Source organism: Schistocerca nitens, chromosome 10 (assembly GCF_023898315.1).
Source record: "Schistocerca nitens isolate TAMUIC-IGC-003100 chromosome 10, iqSchNite1.1, whole genome shotgun sequence".
Lineage (NCBI taxonomy): Eukaryota > Metazoa > Arthropoda > Insecta > Orthoptera > Acrididae > Schistocerca > Schistocerca nitens.
Window position 1 is genome coordinate 232,817,324 of NC_064623.1, and position 17,820 is coordinate 232,835,143.

Consider the following 17,820-nt stretch of genomic DNA (forward strand, 5'->3'; position numbering starts at 1 on the left):
AGCGTGGAACCTTAAACGATCTGGCGAATGTCTCCAAGCTGCGATTCTATTGCGCCCATAACTAACAGATACCGGCCGCGAAAAACTGATAGTGGTATTATTAGATGTAATCTTCTCCAAATCTTACAGCATTTTTCTAGAAGTGAATTTGGCCGCCAACGGAAATGCACACACCATCAACAATGACCGTCTGCTCCAGTTAATTTCAATAGTTTTCTTTCCAGCGATTAATTCCTGTTTCTATTTAAAATCAAATTTTAGTTCTCTTGCATGAGCAGGCGCGTCATAATCTAAGTTAAAGCAGAAAGAATTACGCTCTGGTTAGCACAGAATATGGACTCAGAGTAAATCGAACAAAGATGAAAGTGATGAGGAAAAACAGAAATGGAATTAGCAATCAGACTGCAGCGAAATTGCGATATTCAGAGAAGACGAAGTGAAGTGATTCCACTACCTTGGAAGCAAGATAACGTAAATGAAGCAAAGAGGACACAAAAGGCATACTGGCACAGATTTCTGACCAAAAGAGGTCTAGTAGCATAAAAGACAGATCAAAGTTTGATGAAGGAAGTTCTGAGGATTTGTGTCAGGTGCACCAGCAATGTAAGAGAATGAGTCGGGGAAGCTGAGAAGAAGAGAAACGATGGGTGCTGAAAATTGTGAAGGCTGATGAGGAATGAGGAGGTTCTCCGCAGGATCGACCAGATTACAATATGCGGATAGCACTGATTAAAAGTAGGGACAGGATGATGGGACTTGCATTAAGAAAGCCAGGTGTAACTTCTCGGTACTGGAGGGACCAATAGAGGATAATAACTGTGAGGGAAGACAGAGATTCGAATATATCCAGCAAATAATTGAGGACATAGTATGCACGGGCTGCTCTGAGATGAAGACTTTGGCACAGGAGACAAAGTAGTGATGGGCAGCATCAGAGCAATCAGAAAACTGACTGAAGAAAAAACAACGAAAAAAATTCCGTTATGAATGTTGGAACTTCTTTCTTGTAAAATAAGCACACGAAACCATAAAAAGTTCTTGTCTTAGTATACCGCAACTAGTTTCGACCTAACCAGTCATATCCCAGCAATCAAGAAGCGGATTTCTGTTATCGAGGACTTACTGAACGATTGACAGAACCTTCTAACCGTTCTGTAGAGAGACTGTTGACAAATAGTGCCACGTATCTGTGTTACTTTAAAGTGTAGTGTAGCATTCAACAAAAGTTACTTGGCCTGCCATATTGATGTGTAACTTACTTTTTGAGGTCCTCTCTTAGTTCTTGAATTTATACATCACCAATAGCAAGTACTACTGCTGATAACATTGTTTGACAGTTTCTTCTAAATTTTATCCTGAACAAAGGTACGAAATTATTCCGGTCGATAAAGTTTCTCAGGAACAAATTACAATCACAGAGTTTGTAAAGCGATACTAACAGTTAAAAGTGACAACGGAGTGCCTTAAAGAGTTTAATTACTACGTCGGCATATATCGACTGAAATTATGTCAGAAAAAAGAGAGATCTGTATTTGGCCCTCTATGGACGAGCTCAACAAATTTGCAACGCATAGCGCATAGCAAATTTGCATCTGCATAGCGCGAAGCATTTTCTCACAATCGCCGTTCGTAACAGATTCGTGACGCTTCAGACTAAAAGCATGGGAATTTGCTTTGCACTGTGAGAATTTCTTGGACTATTTGAACAGTTGAATCTTTGGAGCACCGTCTAGCGTGGCCGCGTGTGTTTCAGCTGTTGACATTTATTGTTACTGATGTTGAAAAACGTAAGTTATCAACTTTAAATAAATATTATGTGATGGAGGTAACTTTGAAGTGTACCAGGACAAAAAATTATTGTAGTAGACATTATTCCTAGAATTTGTCATCCTATTTTTAAAACGTTAGTCAACTTAGGAATTTGCAAGCAAATTGTGTCACGGATGTTTAACGCTGGATAACTGATGCCAGTAAGAACCGAAATTACTAATGTTGCGTAGGTCGACAACACAAAATTTTTAAACTACGGAAACTTGGCGCCACGCTCTCCGATTGTCCCAAAGATTGCCCTGTTGTCGGATGCTCTGGACAACGCATGGCCGCGAAAGCTTTGTCTGACGGAGATTGCGATATTCAGTCCCCACTCTGGGGGACAGCATCCCGACACATGCATTGTAGTTTGATGATAAGACGTACCGGGAACAAACCCGCCCACAGTTGTTACTTCGCGTACAGAAAGTCTTTTACAAATTGTGTCGGCCATGAAAAGAGCCTTTTTGTAGCTAGGACACTGTTTACTTAAAGCAGGTGCTTGAACTGGCGACCCTCTGACGCGACAAAATCTCGATAACGTCGAACGGTGTTTTGCCGAACTCTTTCGAAGATCCCAGGAATTGCACTGATGTGATTGGCAGCACGTTGAATGCTATCCATTAATTCCTCTTCGTTTCTAGGTGGTTCGCGTCCACGTGGGTAAACTAGAACCTTGAAGAATCCCCACAAGAAAGAATCCTGTGGCGTGAGGTCAGGTGATCGCGGGGGTCATGTCCTACGAACACCTCTGCCAATTGCCCGGCCGTCGAAAAGTACATTTAAATATCCGCGCACAGCCCGACTGTTAAGTGCAGGCGCCCCATCACGCTGCAACCACATGTGTAGCCTTATGTCCAGGGGAACATCTTGCAGCAGGCTGGGTAGAGTTTCTTAGAAAAAGTGAAGGTTCTTTGCCCCAGCAAGTCGAGGAGGTAGACGGACCGGCCCAATCAGATGGTCTCCCGCAATGCTTGCCCAAATGTCGAGCGAAAATCTCCTGATGTCCGTGGACGTACGTGACGTGAGGATATCCCCTTGCCCAGTAATGACCGTTTCGTGTGCTGTAAAGGCCATCCCAATGGAAGGTGTAATCTTCGGTAAACAACACAATGGCTGGGAAGTTGGGATCTCGTGTAATACGTCGTCAGAATCGACCGGCAAAATCGTGGCCTGTGTTCATAGTCCACCACAGCATTTACGTTTTGGACAGGTTGGAAAACTAAATGAACGCTGACTCCCTCGAAACCTCTCAGACTAAACGACATAAGACCCCATGTGGTGTCCAACTGCTCGAGTGCTTGTCGTAGCTGCTTCCTCGAAGCGCTCGACAACAGTCTCTTCAAATGCAGCATCCCGTCGTGTTCGAGGTCTTACAGCATCACCATTATATCTTGCTAACGAGCCTGTTTCGCCAAGTCGCCAGTGAATTGCTGTAAACGTTTGCGGGTGTGGATGGTGTCTTGCTGGGTACCGTTCCTCATACAACCGTCGAGCTTCATGCGCATTACCTATCGTCGGCTAGTCCATAAACAAAAACCGTATCTCGTTTCTCTTGAAACGAATACCGTGCCGCCATGTTTACGGTATGACTAAATCGCAGGTGACGTGTGTCTGCTCCGAAACGAAGCTTACGTGTGAATGCCTCTGACGTGAGGTGGAGATAAACAGCAAGAGCTATTCGACACGTGTGCGTATCACGTTCGGGCAGTGACGGGGCGAGGGACGTTTGTATGTGTGAACAGACAACCATAGCGCTGCCCGTCAGACGACGAACGGCAACAGGGCAATCCCACGGGCAATCGGAGCGCGTGGCTCCAAGTTTCCGTAGTTTAAAAATGGTGCCTTGTCGACCTACGCAACATTAGTACTTTTGATTCCTACTGGCATCAGCTATCCAGGGTTAAAATTTAGCGCCACAATTTTTCTCCACCCTGTATATTGTGAATGCTGCAGTATATTATGAAAAGAAGAGGAGTGTTGTCGCTCATGAGATTGGTGGAGAGAATGACGACTGTTGCATGGGTGACCCCTCTAGTGATAACGCTAAGTAAGGTGAAACGTTTGGATAAGAAGACCAAAGTAAGGTTTGAATTTGCTATCTATCAATTAGATTTCTCTACAGCGAGTTAATGGGAAGAGTGCATAATTGAATTATACGGAATACAGATCAACGAAGTACTACCATTGGCTTCTGATCCTTGCTATGATGATAGTATATGCATGGCTATTGCACAGGAGGGAATGTGACTATTTTGGTGTACCCAAGAACAAGGCGAGGCGAGGCCAGTTCAAAGTTCAGCGATGAAATAGCTCATGCCCTGTGCAAAATGAACAGGAATGTAAGTGGAGGAAATAGAGTAAGACCTTCTTCAAGTGTAGATACTGAATATGCAACGAAGAAGAAAACAGGGCGTGCATCAGAGGCTGTACCCCAGAAGGTAGTTCGTCAGACAGAGTTGGATATCGGTCGGTAGTGTCTGAGAAGTAGATGCAAGATGTTAAACTGCAAAGGAAGTCCATCAGTTATCTGCAAGTAGAGTAACGTTAATTTGAGTATCGAGAACAAAAGAAAAAAATCTATGAAATTCTTAGATATTTCCATCTGTTCAGAAAAGTACTTATATATATGTAATTATCCACAAGGCAAAATTTAATTCATCTGAATCTTTAAATGCCTGACATAAAAAATATGTAACGCTATAAGATATATTATATAAACATGACTTAAAACATTTTTATCAATATATGTTTATTGTGATTTTTAAGTAACACAAATATAGCAATAATGATAGAAGCTGGACTTGAACCTGGGTCTCCTGCCTAATAGGCAAATGTGTCTGCCATTTCATCTGTGAAGTAGTATAGGTAACGTAGCTACATGCCTCCCCTAACATAAACGTAAAGTCACGCCTTTTATCAGTTTTGTGTTAGGGAGGGCATTGGACTAGGGTTGTCTGTGTATCTGTGTTACCTATGTTGGTATGATGGTGCAAGCCGGCCGGAGTGGCCGAGCGGTTCTAGGCACTACAGTCTGGAACCGCGCGACCGCTACGGTCGCAGGTTCAAATCGGACCTCGGGCATGGATGTGTGTGATGTCCTTAGGTTAGTTAGGTTTAAGTAGTTCTACGTTCTAGGGGACTGATGACCTCAGAAGTTAAGTGCCATAGTGCTCAGAGCCATTTTTTTACTGTGGTGTAATAGCTACCTCATTTGCCTAGTAAGCAAGGAAAAAAAGTAAGCAGGAGACCTGGGTTCAAGTGATGACTGAGGTACAAATCTTAATTCATTTCTTCAGCTTCTATTACTGTTGCAGATAAAGTTGAGAATTGTATGTCTCAAGGAAAATTTAGGTTATCAGATTTGCAGTAAAACATTCAGAATTTTTTATCTTTGTCGTTTCATAATTCTGTTCATTGGTGGTTAAAATAAATAACTGCAAAGAGGTTAAAATGCTCGTAACGAAAGGTTCTGCTGAATTAATGCAGTTTCTAACTGGCCTTATTGAAAACCAGGAGCATGAGTAATTCAGTGGAATCATCCCATACTGGCCTCACATTGGAAGACTCGTGGCTGAAACCCCCAGCCAGTCATACTGACATAGCCTCGTTTCTCCTCCTTCCACTCCTCATCTTCCCCCTCCCCCTCCCAACCCCACCTCAGGATCCCCCGAAACAACTTGTTTCATTCGTGGGCAGAACAGCCTGACTACGTTGCCCAATCAGAGTGGAGTGGACAGTGGTCTGGTACCTGCCAGCTTCCCGAGCGGTATCTTGGAGATCATGGCGGCGAGCTTGTCAGGGTCGGTCCAGCCCTTCTTGGTCATCTCGGTCCAGACGACGGTGGGGTTGACGCAGTTGGTGCGGATGTTGTGCGGGCCCAGCTCGAGCGCCATGGCCCGCGACAGCTGGTCCAGCCCGCCCTTGGTGGCCGAGTAGACCGCGTGGTTGGGGATGGCCACCTGCACAGAAGCACAGGCCGGTGCTCAGCAGTGGCCAGGAGGAGACCCTGGGGATGGCGTCAAGGTGGCGCAGCTGGGGCACCCACCATGGCGGTCTGCGACGACACGTTGACGATGCTGCCACCCTTCCCGCTCTTGATCATCCCGTCCGAGACGACCTGGCTGATGTTGATCACCGCCTTCAGGTTAACTTCGAAGCTCCTGTAAGCGACAAAACATCTCGTTAGGGACCTGGAGCACACGTGTTACAGTTGCAAGACAGTGAACATACTACCACCCAACGGAATAAACAGGCACAGAACTTACAGAAAAGTGGAAGGTTCTAAACATGAGAATCTACATCTGTACACTGAAAGCTACCATACGGAACGTGGCGGAGGGTGCATACTGTTCCAGATACCTTTTACCTACCGCTACATCTACAACCACATCTCTTTCAGAATAAAATTCTGTCGGAAGTTGCAAATATATTTCTATTTCGTTTTACCAGTTTCGACATCTTCAGAAGCCTACAAAACTAGGGACTTCATAAATATTTAGAACTTGCAAAAAATGGTTCAAATGGCTCTGAGCACTATGGGACTCAGCTTCTAAGGTCATCAGTCCCCTAGAACTTAGAACTACTTAAACCTAACTAACCTAGAGCCCGAGGCAGGATGCGAACCTGCGACCGTAGCGTCGCGCGGTTCCAGATTGTAGCGCCTAGAACCGCTCGGCCATCACGGCCGGCTAGAACTTGCATAAAAATATATCTGAAAGATAAGAAATCTACACTACTGGCCATTAAAATTGTTACACCACGAAGATGACGTGCTACAGACGCGAAATTTAACCGACAGGAAGAAGATGCTGTGATATACAAATGATTAGCTTTTCAGAGCATTCACACAAGGTTGGCGCAGGTGGCGACACCTACAACGTGCTGTCATGAGGAAACTTTCCAACCGATTTCTCACACACAGCAGTTGACCGGCGTTGCCAGGTGAAACGTTGTTGTGATGCCTCGTGTAAGGTGGAGAAATGCGTACCATCACGTTTCCGACTTTGATAAAGGTCGGATTGTAGCCTATCGCAATTGCGGTCTATCGTATCGCGACATTGCTGCTCGCGTTGGTCGAGATCCAATGACTGTTAGCAGAATATGGAATCGGTGGGTTCAGGAGGGTAATACGGAACGCCGTGCTGGATCCCAACGGCCTCGTATCACTAGCAGGCGAGATGACAGGCATCTTATCCGCATGGCCGTAACGGATCGTGCAGCCGCGTCTCGATCCCTGAGTCAACAGATTCAGACGTTTGCAAGACAACAACCATCTGCACGAACAGTTCGACGACGTTTCCAGCAGCATTGACTATCAGCTCCGAGACCATGGCTGCGGTTACCCTTGACGCTGCATCACAGACACGAGCGCCTGCGATGGTGTACTCAACGACGAACCTGGGTGCGCAAATGGCAAAACGTCATTTTTACGGATGAATCCAGGTTCTGTTTACAGCATCATGATGGTCGCATCCGTGTTTGGCGACATCGCGGTGAACGCACATTGGAAGCGTGTATTCGTCATCGCCATACTGGCGTATCACCCGGCGGGATGGTATGGGTTGCCATTGGTTACATGTCTCGGTCACCCCTTGTTCGCATTGACGGCACTTTGAACAGTGGACGTTACATTTCAGACGTGTTACGACCCGTGGCTCTACCCTTCATTCGATCTCTGCGAAACCCTACATTTCAGCAGGATACCGCACGACCGCATGTTGCAGGTCCTGTACAGGCTTTCTGGATACAGAAAATGTTCGACTGCTGCTCTGGCCAGCAATTTCTCCAGATCTCTCACCAATTGAAAACGTCTGGTCAATGGTGGCAGAACAACTGGCTCGTCACAATACGCCAGTCACTACTCTTGATGAAGTGTGGTATCGTGTTGAAGCTGCATGGGCAGCTGTACCTGCACACGCCATCCTAGCTCTGTTTGACTCAATGCCCAGGCGTATCAAGGCCGTTATTACGGCCAGGGGTGGTTGTTGTGGGTACTGATTTCTCAAGATCTATGCACCCAAATTGCGTGAAAATATAACATGATGTGAGTTCTAGTATAATATACTTGTCCAATGAATACCCGTTTATCATCTGCATTTCTTCTTGGTGTAGCAATTTTAATGGCCTGTAGTGTATTACAGAAACTCACTCAGTATTGGTTTAGCAGGTGTTTCTTCCCAAAAGCGCAATGCCGTGATATGTTCAAAAATGTACATATTGTATGTGATTACTGCAATCACAGATAGACACTTTACAGTAAGTGAATCGCATCTACATACATGACAAGCTGTTGTGCTAGCTGCGACGAACATATATAAAAGCACATAAAAATTATAAATAAGATATATAAAGAAGTTATATATAATATATTTGAAAAAAAACATGGCACACAGATCTAATATATAAAAGGAATGTGATAATTTTCAAATTTTATGAGAGATACTATGCAATCAACACAGTGTCTGTTTTTAATGGAAGTTGATCATTCAACAAATCTTTGGAATTTAAGTGGGAATATTTCTATAAAACTTCCTGGCAGATTAAAACTGTGTGCCCGACCGAGACTTGAACTCGAGACCTTTTCAAAGGTCCCGAGTTCGAGTTTCGGTCGGGCACACAGTTTTAATCTTCCAGGAAGTTTCATATGAGCGCACACTCCTCTGCAGAGTGAAAATCTCATTCTGGAGTATTTCTATACTTCAGATTCTTCATTTTATGTTGGGTTGAATCACTTCGTTTATGAGGACAGTGATGAACAGAACACCGCCAGGGGCTCGACGCTAAGTGTGCATTGCAGAGAATATTGAAAGAGTTCGGCAAGCTATATTCCGTAGTCCTGATTGATCGCCAGGAGTCACCTGCTGAACTGAGCCTCAGCGATCGTTCAGTAAGGCGTCTTTTGCATGCTGATCTAGCATTTCATCCCTACAAAATGGCCAAGGTGCAGCAATTGAACCCTAGAGATTATGTACAGCTTTTAAATTTTGCTCAAGAAATGGAGGACATACTTGAGCAAAATGACAGCATTATTTTGTTTAAGAGTGATGAAGCTCATGTTCATTGGAACAGCATAGTAAATCATCAGAACTATCGTTACTGGGCCAGTGAAAATCCTAAACTAATGCATGAGAGACCATTACATAGTACCAAGGTGACTGTGGTGTGTTGTAACTAGTGCAGATGTTACTGGTCCTTACTTTCCAAGAGGATAATGAGAACACTGCAACTGTAACCTCAGAAAGTTATAGAGAGATGATCACTGAATTATTCCTACCTGAATTAAGAAGAAAACGTATTCCTATCCGGCGAGTTTGGTTTCAGCAGGACGGGGCCACAGCTCACGCAACAAGAATTTCAATGGAAGCTATTCGGACTATTATTCGTGGTCACGTCATTTATCAGCTTGGTGACAGTAGATGGCCTGGTCATTTCCCAGCAAATGCCGGGATGGTTCCTTTGAAGGGGCACGACGAACTTTCTTCCCCATCCTTCCCTAATCCAATGAGACCGATGACCTCGCTGTGTGGTCTCCTCACCCAAACAACCCAACCTAACCCAACCCAACCCCTCATTCCCCAGATGTGTCCATGTGCGACTGTGCTTCATTGGCTTACCTCAAGTCACATGTATACGAGCATGAACCACGTGCACATGAAGAACTGAAGGAAGCAGTTCGTGTGGCAGTCGTTTAAATTGACAGAGTAATGTTGGGCAGAGTGGAAGTCAACTTCTGAGAGCGCCTTGAGAAGTTCATCGCTGACAACGGCTGTCACCTGGGAGACCATGTTTTCAGGCATTAATTTTGTAAAACGGAAACATCATTTGAGTATTATTTTGCTAACAAATGTTTTTGAAGCACAAGTAACGATATATATATATATATATATATATATATATATATATATATATATATATATATATATATATATATATTAAACGTCCGTCCTTTATCCCTCAGCCGATATAAGCTGACCACAATATTATGGCAGTTGGGAGAAAGTGCGCTCTGGTCGACTAGTCGTGAGTCAGCGCATAGTCGGGGCTGACAGCGTGTACACAACTCACCTGAAAGCATTGACACTGCGATGAGTTTTCCTTAGTGGCCTCTGTAGTTGTAAACTGTAACATCGCCGCGTGTTTCAGACAGGTAATAATTTCGCGGTTAAGTGACAGAGTACGCTGAAAGTGGGTCTTAATCGCAAGGCGTTGTAAAGAACAGTCATTATCACAGAATGAATTTCTTTTATTTCCATCAGTGGTCACAAAAGTACCGGTTTCGGTTAGCAACGATCATCTCCAGATCTGCAGCAAAATATTGGAGAGGAAAGACAAACAATAAACACTTTACATCTTAAAAGAAAAAAATATATATGCGATAATGAATATTATTATTTTCATAGACGTGGGAATACGTACTTAAAATGTAAGGAGGCATACTTATTCTTCAATATGTCCTAATTGAAAGGAAGCAAAATGGCATCGTCACAAATTACACGCAAAGTCAGCCTATCTTCGTAGTGGATACACTGATCAGCCGAAACATCATGACGACTGCCCACAGCAACGCTGGATGCTAACTGGTGCTGTTGCGGGCACGTGACGCGGTAGCAAAAGTATGTAAGTGGAGCAGACACGTAAGGGTGAACACCCTAGCGAAGATATGGACTGAAAACGGGGAAATCAATTGAGAAAAGCGACATTAACAAAGAGCAGACTATTGTTACTCTGAGCCTGTGGAGGACTACCTAAAAAACGGCGAAGCTTGGCGAATGTTCATGTGCTACTGTCGTGAGCATCTACGGAAAGAGGTAGTAGGACAGTGAAACTACCACTAGGTACTAAATGGCTGCACGTCCATGACTTCACAAAACGTGGCGTTTGTAGCCTTGTTCGCTCAACAGAGTAGGATAGATTGTGGCATCACTGCCAAAGGCGTACAACGCTAGTGCAGTCACACGTGTTTCGGAGCACACCATTCATCGTACACTGTCGAACATGGAGCTCTGCAGCAAACCATCCCTATGTGTTGACATGCTGACCCAACGACATCGTCAATTACGACTGCAGTGGACAAGAGACCATCGGGATTCGACCGTCCAGCAATGGAAACGCGTCGGCTCTTCAGATGAACCACATTTCCGCTACGACAGCTCGATGGTCTTCTTCACAAACGCCGTCAACGAGGTGGACGACGGCTCGGAACATGCAGCACGCCGTGGACACAGGCTGGTGGGAGCAGTATTATGCTATGAGAGACATTCTCCTGCAGTTGCATGGCATCTGTGGTAGAAATCGAAGACACGCTGACAGCTGCAAACCACCTGCATCCCTTCATGCTCGATGCCTTCCAAGACGCCTATGTCATCTTTCAGTAGTACAAATGTCCATGTCTCGGAGCCCGAACGGTGGTACAGTGATTCGAGGAACATTATAGTGAAGTCATGTTGGCGTTTCGGACAAATTCGCCTGATGTAAATCCTGCTGAACCCATCTGGGTTGCTATCGGGTGCCATCACCGCGTACACAAATCAACGGTCCATGATTTACGCGAGTTACATGACCTATGCGTAGACATCTAATGCTACATAAATCCACAAATTTGCCAACAATCTTTCGGATTCCTGATACGCAGAATCAGTGTTATTTTTCGTTCCAGAGACATACGAACAAGCTATTAAGCAGATGGTGTTAATGGTTTGGCTCGTCAGTGTATTTAAAATATGGGGTAAACCAGGCTGGTGGGATCATACTGCTAATAGCGTTACCGCTCACATCAAGCTGTTGTACAGTACCCACAACGTATGTTTGAATCGTAAGCTCTTTAGATGTCGGTACTGAAGTCTACACATATTCCTCAATTATAAAATTGTTCAACATTCAATAAAATGAAAAAGTGTAATAGGTAAAGTCTGTTGTGAACTTACCCAGTGTATAAGTTATATCAGTGATGAAATGCAGTAAATTAAAAACACCAATAAAGGTAGGTTTTAAATTGTTAAGAAGAAATTGGTTCTGAGACGTTCTTGCGGTCATTTTACATAAAAGTAATGACAAATACAAGAAAAAGATTATGTAGTTAATAAAGTAAATAAAACTGATAAAATAATTAGTGAAAGACGCGAAATGGATGACAATAAAAGACTCAATCCAGACAGATCAACGCCATCTGTTGGTACAGCCATTAGAATGCAGCGTAGGCGAGAAGTCGGAGGAAATTAACCACCAGAGGGCCTCTCGTGCCATGAGATACGCCGATCCAAGGAAAGTATAATAAAATATTGAACACTCACTCAATAATGTTATTATGTTGCTAATGAACTACATTACATATACAGAGAAGGAACAATCAAACACGAGAATAATATGTACAATGTAAGAAAACTAATCCAATACGTGATGTACTCTATACTACCGAGCGAGGTGGCACAGTGGTTAGACACTGGACTCGTATTGGGGAGGACGACGGTTCAATCCCGCGTCCGGCCTCCTGATTTAGGTTTTCTGTGATTTCCCTAAATCACTTCAGGCAAATGTCGGGATGGTTCCTCTGAAAGGGCACAGCCGACTTCCTTCCCCATCCTTCACTAATCCGATGAGACCGATGACCTCGCTGTCTGATCTCATTCCCCAAACAACTCCCCCAACCCCCAACTCTATACTAGGCACATAAGGGCAAGATATACACAAGAGAGGTGTTCAATAATTCATCAGGTAATCACCATAGGTCGTACCGCTCGCTCCTTGATTTTTCCCTTGCCAGCTGCGTTCGTCTTGTCCGCCTCTCCCCCACCCTCACCTACCTTGGACTCACCATTGACCGTCACCTCATCTGGATCCCTCATCTACGCTCTATCCAATCCAAAGCTCACAACTGCCTCCATCTCCTTAAACTCCTCTCTGGCCGGACATGGGGTTTGAACCCCTCTACCATCCTCCACACCTAAAAATCCTTAATCTGTCCCGTCCTCTGTTATGCCAGTCCTGCTTGGATGTCCACCCTCCCACCCCACCCACCCCCAAAATTCTATAATTCCCCCCAGATTATTGAGCACCATGCATTCCACCTCGCCTTCTGTATATGCCTCCTGTCCCCCACGCAGATCCTCTATGATCTGATTCCTTTCCCCCATCTGCTCCTTTTGCTTGGACGTGTCAGTGTCCTCTACACCTCCTGCCGACTTGATCCCCCTCATCCCCTGGTTGCTCCTCCCCAACAGCCACCAAAGTTGCACCTTCACCATTGTCCCCCCCCCCCCCCCAGCCTCCGCCTCGACACCTTTCATCTCCTTACCCAAGGTGGCTCTCGCCAATTCCGCCTCCCAGATGATGCCCTCTCTCCCTCCATTTATCCCTCCGATCAACTATGATCCTCACCTCCTCCTCCGTCCCTCTGTCCTTTTCCTGGGATAGCTCTCCCCCCCTTCCATTCTTTCTCCCACTCCTTGGCTCCATTCTTTCCCCTCCACTATCTTCCCCACTCCTTTCTCGCGTCCTCTCTGCTCCCCCCTTTTTCTGTTCCCTCTCCCTCCATCGCCTCCCCCTCTCCCCCTCATCTGTCCGCGTCCTCCCCACCCCCACACCGATATGCCTTTGTACTCACTAGTGCAGTGTTTTCCGTGAGTGTTCAGTGTTGTGCGTCCCCTTTATAAAGTGCTGTGAACAGAAACCAGATTGTCGCCATGTTTTTTAATTGTTCCTGTCTATTTCCTAAGTGTTTTTAATCAGCATCGCTGACCTCTTTTATATTATGTTCTCTTCAGGACTTTTTCGCCATGTACCAGTCTTAAACAGTCACCGTTTTATCACCTTTTAATTGATATATCCCCTCATTATGTTTTTTTTAACTTTATCTGTTGGCTACAGAGCGGCGTCTTACGGTGCTGCAAGCCCGACCTCCCTCTAGGGGGTCGGGGGGAGGAGGGGAACCAAATCATAATAAGAAAATAATTCATATGTACGATTATGAAGTAAAGCAAAGTGGGCATTAGGTACAAAACCGCGTTGCCCATTGAGTCTTTTGCTGGCTCCTGTTTTTTTGGCTCTGTCAATTTCATGCTCTTCCAGTAATCTGAGAGCATCTCCTTTTTGCTCTCTGTGAAGAATGAGCCTAATTGTGTCAATACTGCCTCTACTATAGCCGGTTTCTGCTAAATTCAACCCAAAGGCAGTTTTGTTACTTGGCTGTCAATGCTCAACTTAAACCTTATATTAAAAGAGCGGATGGTCTGGCCAACGTAATACTAAACACAAACATTGATCTCCTGTGTACACCACAACCGTCAAATTTGACATATGCGCTTCTCAACCTATGATTTACGTGAAGTTTTAGAGTTTATTAACTTGAAAACCACATCTAAATTTAGATTTGATGAAACTTGTCTCTATTTGTTTGGCCACATTACTGTGAAATTGCAGCGGGATGGTTTTCATCTTTTCCTTATTAGTACTGTTTTATGGCTGAGCCAAGCTTTTGCCCACTACGATTTACACAATAACCATCGGCTATTGTAAACTGCTTTAAAATACTGAGTTATTTCCGTATTTCATTGTCGGTCAAGGGTGAACGAAAGAGGTCTAGAAGCCTGTTTTATATCGTGGACGAAGGAGTGAACTGACGTTGATGATAAATACAGGATGATTCACCAAGATATACAAATATTTTAATGTTTTATTCTACAAGTAAAACAAAAGAAAAAGTTCATATAAACATAGGACCGCAAATTTTTAGTTACGGAGTTTCGGATAGTAAAAGATTTTTCCAGAAATTTAGCAACTTTGCTAATATCAAGGCATCGCAAAACTGTGTGAGGTTAAAGAAAAGCACGATTTCCATTTTTTTATTGTTATTGGTTTGGTGAATCTAATAATACATTTCCCAGATGTGTATCTGGAGTAGTTTTCCAGAACATCCAGAGTAGCAAAGAAGTAATGTCGTAAATTTTTTAATTTATTAACTACTTGGCCCAACTTGTTTTTTTTTTTTTTTTTTTTTTTTTTTTTTTTTTTTTAATTCCAGACAATTACACAAAGTTTTCCACAGAACGAGGTACTGGCAGAAGTGAAGCTGTGAGGACGGGGCGTGAGTCGTGCTTGGGTAGCTCACGTGGTAGAGCACTTGCCCGCGAAAGGCAAAGGCCCGAGTTCGAGTCTCGGTCCGGCCCACAGTTTTAATCTGCCAGGAAGTTTCATATTAGCGCACACTCCGCTGCAGAGTAAAAATCTCATTCGTTTCCACAGAAGTTTTACAGAATTTAATTTAGGAAATATGATGATAATAACATTAACTGAAACTGTATGAATGTGTCAGATAATCTGCTCTTATTAATACCACAGCACACGTGAATTCATGTTAAACCGGAAAAAACAAAGCTCAATGTTAAGGAAGTTGTACAGTGTACATACAATTTTGCAATACATTCACAATAAATGTTCAAAAATGTCTCTACCGAGTTCAATGCATTTAGCTGCACGTGATTGAACAGATGTTGTTGCTCGTATCAATTTCACAGGGTTGTTCTTAATTTCGCCTATTGCATTCATAATGCCAGCAAGTAATGCCTCGCGTGTATTGACTTTGCCCTCATAAACTATGTCTTTCATCCGTTCCCATACACAAAAATCCATTGGTGTTAAATCGGGCGATCTGGATGGCCACAGATGTGTAGCAACACGACCAATTCATTTCTGGGGAAAATGTTCATTTAAATCTGTAGTAGCGGCGTTGGTGAAATGTGGAGGCGCGCCGTCATTTTGAAAATACGTTTGCAATCGCGTAGCAAGTGGAACATCTTCGAGCAAGCGGGGCATTTCTTCTTGAAGGAATTGTAAGTACGTCTCGCCAGTTAGACGTCCTAGGAAAGTGAATGGTTCAATAAAGTGTATGTTGATTATACCAATCCACACATTTACACTAAATCGCTGCTGGAAATTGCGTTGCACTGTTGCATGTGGGTTTGCTTCAGACCAACGTGCTCGTCACGTAAATTGTTTATACCATCTCGAGTAAACTGAACCTCATCAGTAAACAACATGTACTTGTGTAGCTGTCGATTAGTATTTAATCAGTTGCACAACTCAAAGTGAAGGGCAGGATCTCCCGGATGTAAATGATGCACTTTTGGTTATGGTAAGGACACAGATTATTGTACTTCAGTGTACACTTTACCTTAGATTGTGAAATGTCTAATCGTTGAGAGGTACGTCGTGTACTGGTATCAGGGCTACGATGAACAGCATCCATAATATCCTCATCATCGTCTTTACGTATCGAGCGCCCGTACTGATTATGAACACTATGTAGAAAACCTGTCTCCCGTAACATTCGAAATACTCGAATAACGGTTCTAGCATTCGGAATCCTCCGAGTTGGATGACGTACGTGATATTCGTTAACTGCAGCAGTTGCATTACTATCACATTTGCCATATCGGCGCATTCCTCGTCGTAAATTTGAAAGGCATCCCTATTTCGTAAATAGTCTACAAACTACAACAGTTAGTATTTGGTTTCACTTGAATGCACTGTTGTTATGGTATTTCACTGAACAATACAGAAAACTAACTCGTTTCAAGGTTAGGAAACGACTGAATTAACTCACTAACGGTTGCCAACAATGACATAAAAGTTTCTACATTCTTAATGGAAAGTAAACAAATTTACTTGTATAATAATCTTTGCTTCTCTGAACGTTCTGGAAAACTACTGCAGATACATGCCTGGGACATGTTTTATTATATTCACCAGACCAATAACAACATAAATGGAAATCGTGCTTTACTTTAACCTCATACAGTTTTGCGATGGCTTCATACTAGCGAAGTTACTAAATTTCAGGCAAAATCTTTTATTAGCCGTTACTCCGTAACTAAACATTTGCGGACATACGTTTATATGAACTTTTGTATTTACTTTTACTTGCAGAATAACATATTAAAATAATTGCGTATCTTCGTGAGACACCCTTTATATGTGCATGTGGGTTTTTTGAAAATGGAAAGTTTATGTCCATTGAAACTTCCTGGCAGATTAAAACTGTGTGCCCAACCGAGACTCGAACTCGGGACCTTTGCCTTTCGCGGGCAAGTGCTCTACCATCTGAGCTACCGAAGCACGACTCACACCCGGTACTCACAGCTTTACTTCTGCCAGTATCTCGTCTCCTACCTTCTAAACTTGACAGAAGCTCTCCTGCGAAACTTTTATGTCCATTGTTTATTTTTTTAATGGTAAGGCCTAGGTAATTAGTAGAGTTCTCGTTTTGTACTTCTGCAGTAAAAGATAGTTTTGGATGCCTACTGCCTATTGTTTGGGCAAATGCGTTTATGTATTTGGTGTCACATTCTATAAGTAATAAGGAATCGTCGACATAATGTTTATCGTATATAGTTTTTTTTCTTTTAGCTGTGGAAACTTGGCAAAAAACTGTCATTATAAATCATTCAAAAAGTATATCAAGGTGCCAGCGCATCTCAAAGCTATCTTATTCATAAACTCTAAAAATTAAATTATTCTGTACATTCTGCAGTAGTAATCTTATTATGGGTTATCAGATAACAACTGATAATTTCAATTACTTATTTTATTAGGATATTACTGGAGAGGATTTTTATCTTCAGAAATGCTATTGTTGCATTATTTGGTATTAGCATATCCTTGATTGCCTTTGCTATCTCAGAACTTTTTTTAATCCTGTAAATAGGTACTAAATCTGTAAACAGATTTATATTTCTTATTACTTCTACCGCAGTAAAAACACTTATTCATAATGTTTACTGGTGTCGGTCATGGTCACATTCTGACCAAAACCTGTACCATTATAAAGACATTTTTTATTGCAGTTGAGACGGTTTTAATCCATTTTTAGCCAGACAGCTGTTACTCCAAGAGAAATGTTCTCAAAAATTATTGTTGCTGTTAAGAAAGTTATCTAGTTTACACCATGATAATGACATGTTGTTGAGGGTCCGGCGAATCATGTGTAGATTATGGGATCCGAAACAAAAGGCATTT

At 43.2% G+C, this 17,820-nt stretch overlaps 1 protein-coding gene across 1 annotated transcript in view; it reads right to left on the reverse strand.

Annotated features, from left to right (window-relative positions):
* LOC126210320 (D-erythrulose reductase-like) overlaps positions 1-17,820 on the reverse strand; it is a 71,562-nt gene that overhangs the window by 11,609 nt on the left and 42,133 nt on the right. The window contains exons 3-4 of the mRNA XM_049939518.1: positions 5,858-5,972; positions 5,561-5,771 (exon numbers count right to left, since the gene is read on the reverse strand). Coding sequence (XP_049795475.1) covers positions 5,561-5,771; positions 5,858-5,972 — 326 coding nt within the window. The remainder of the gene's footprint in view (positions 1-5,560; positions 5,772-5,857; positions 5,973-17,820) is intronic.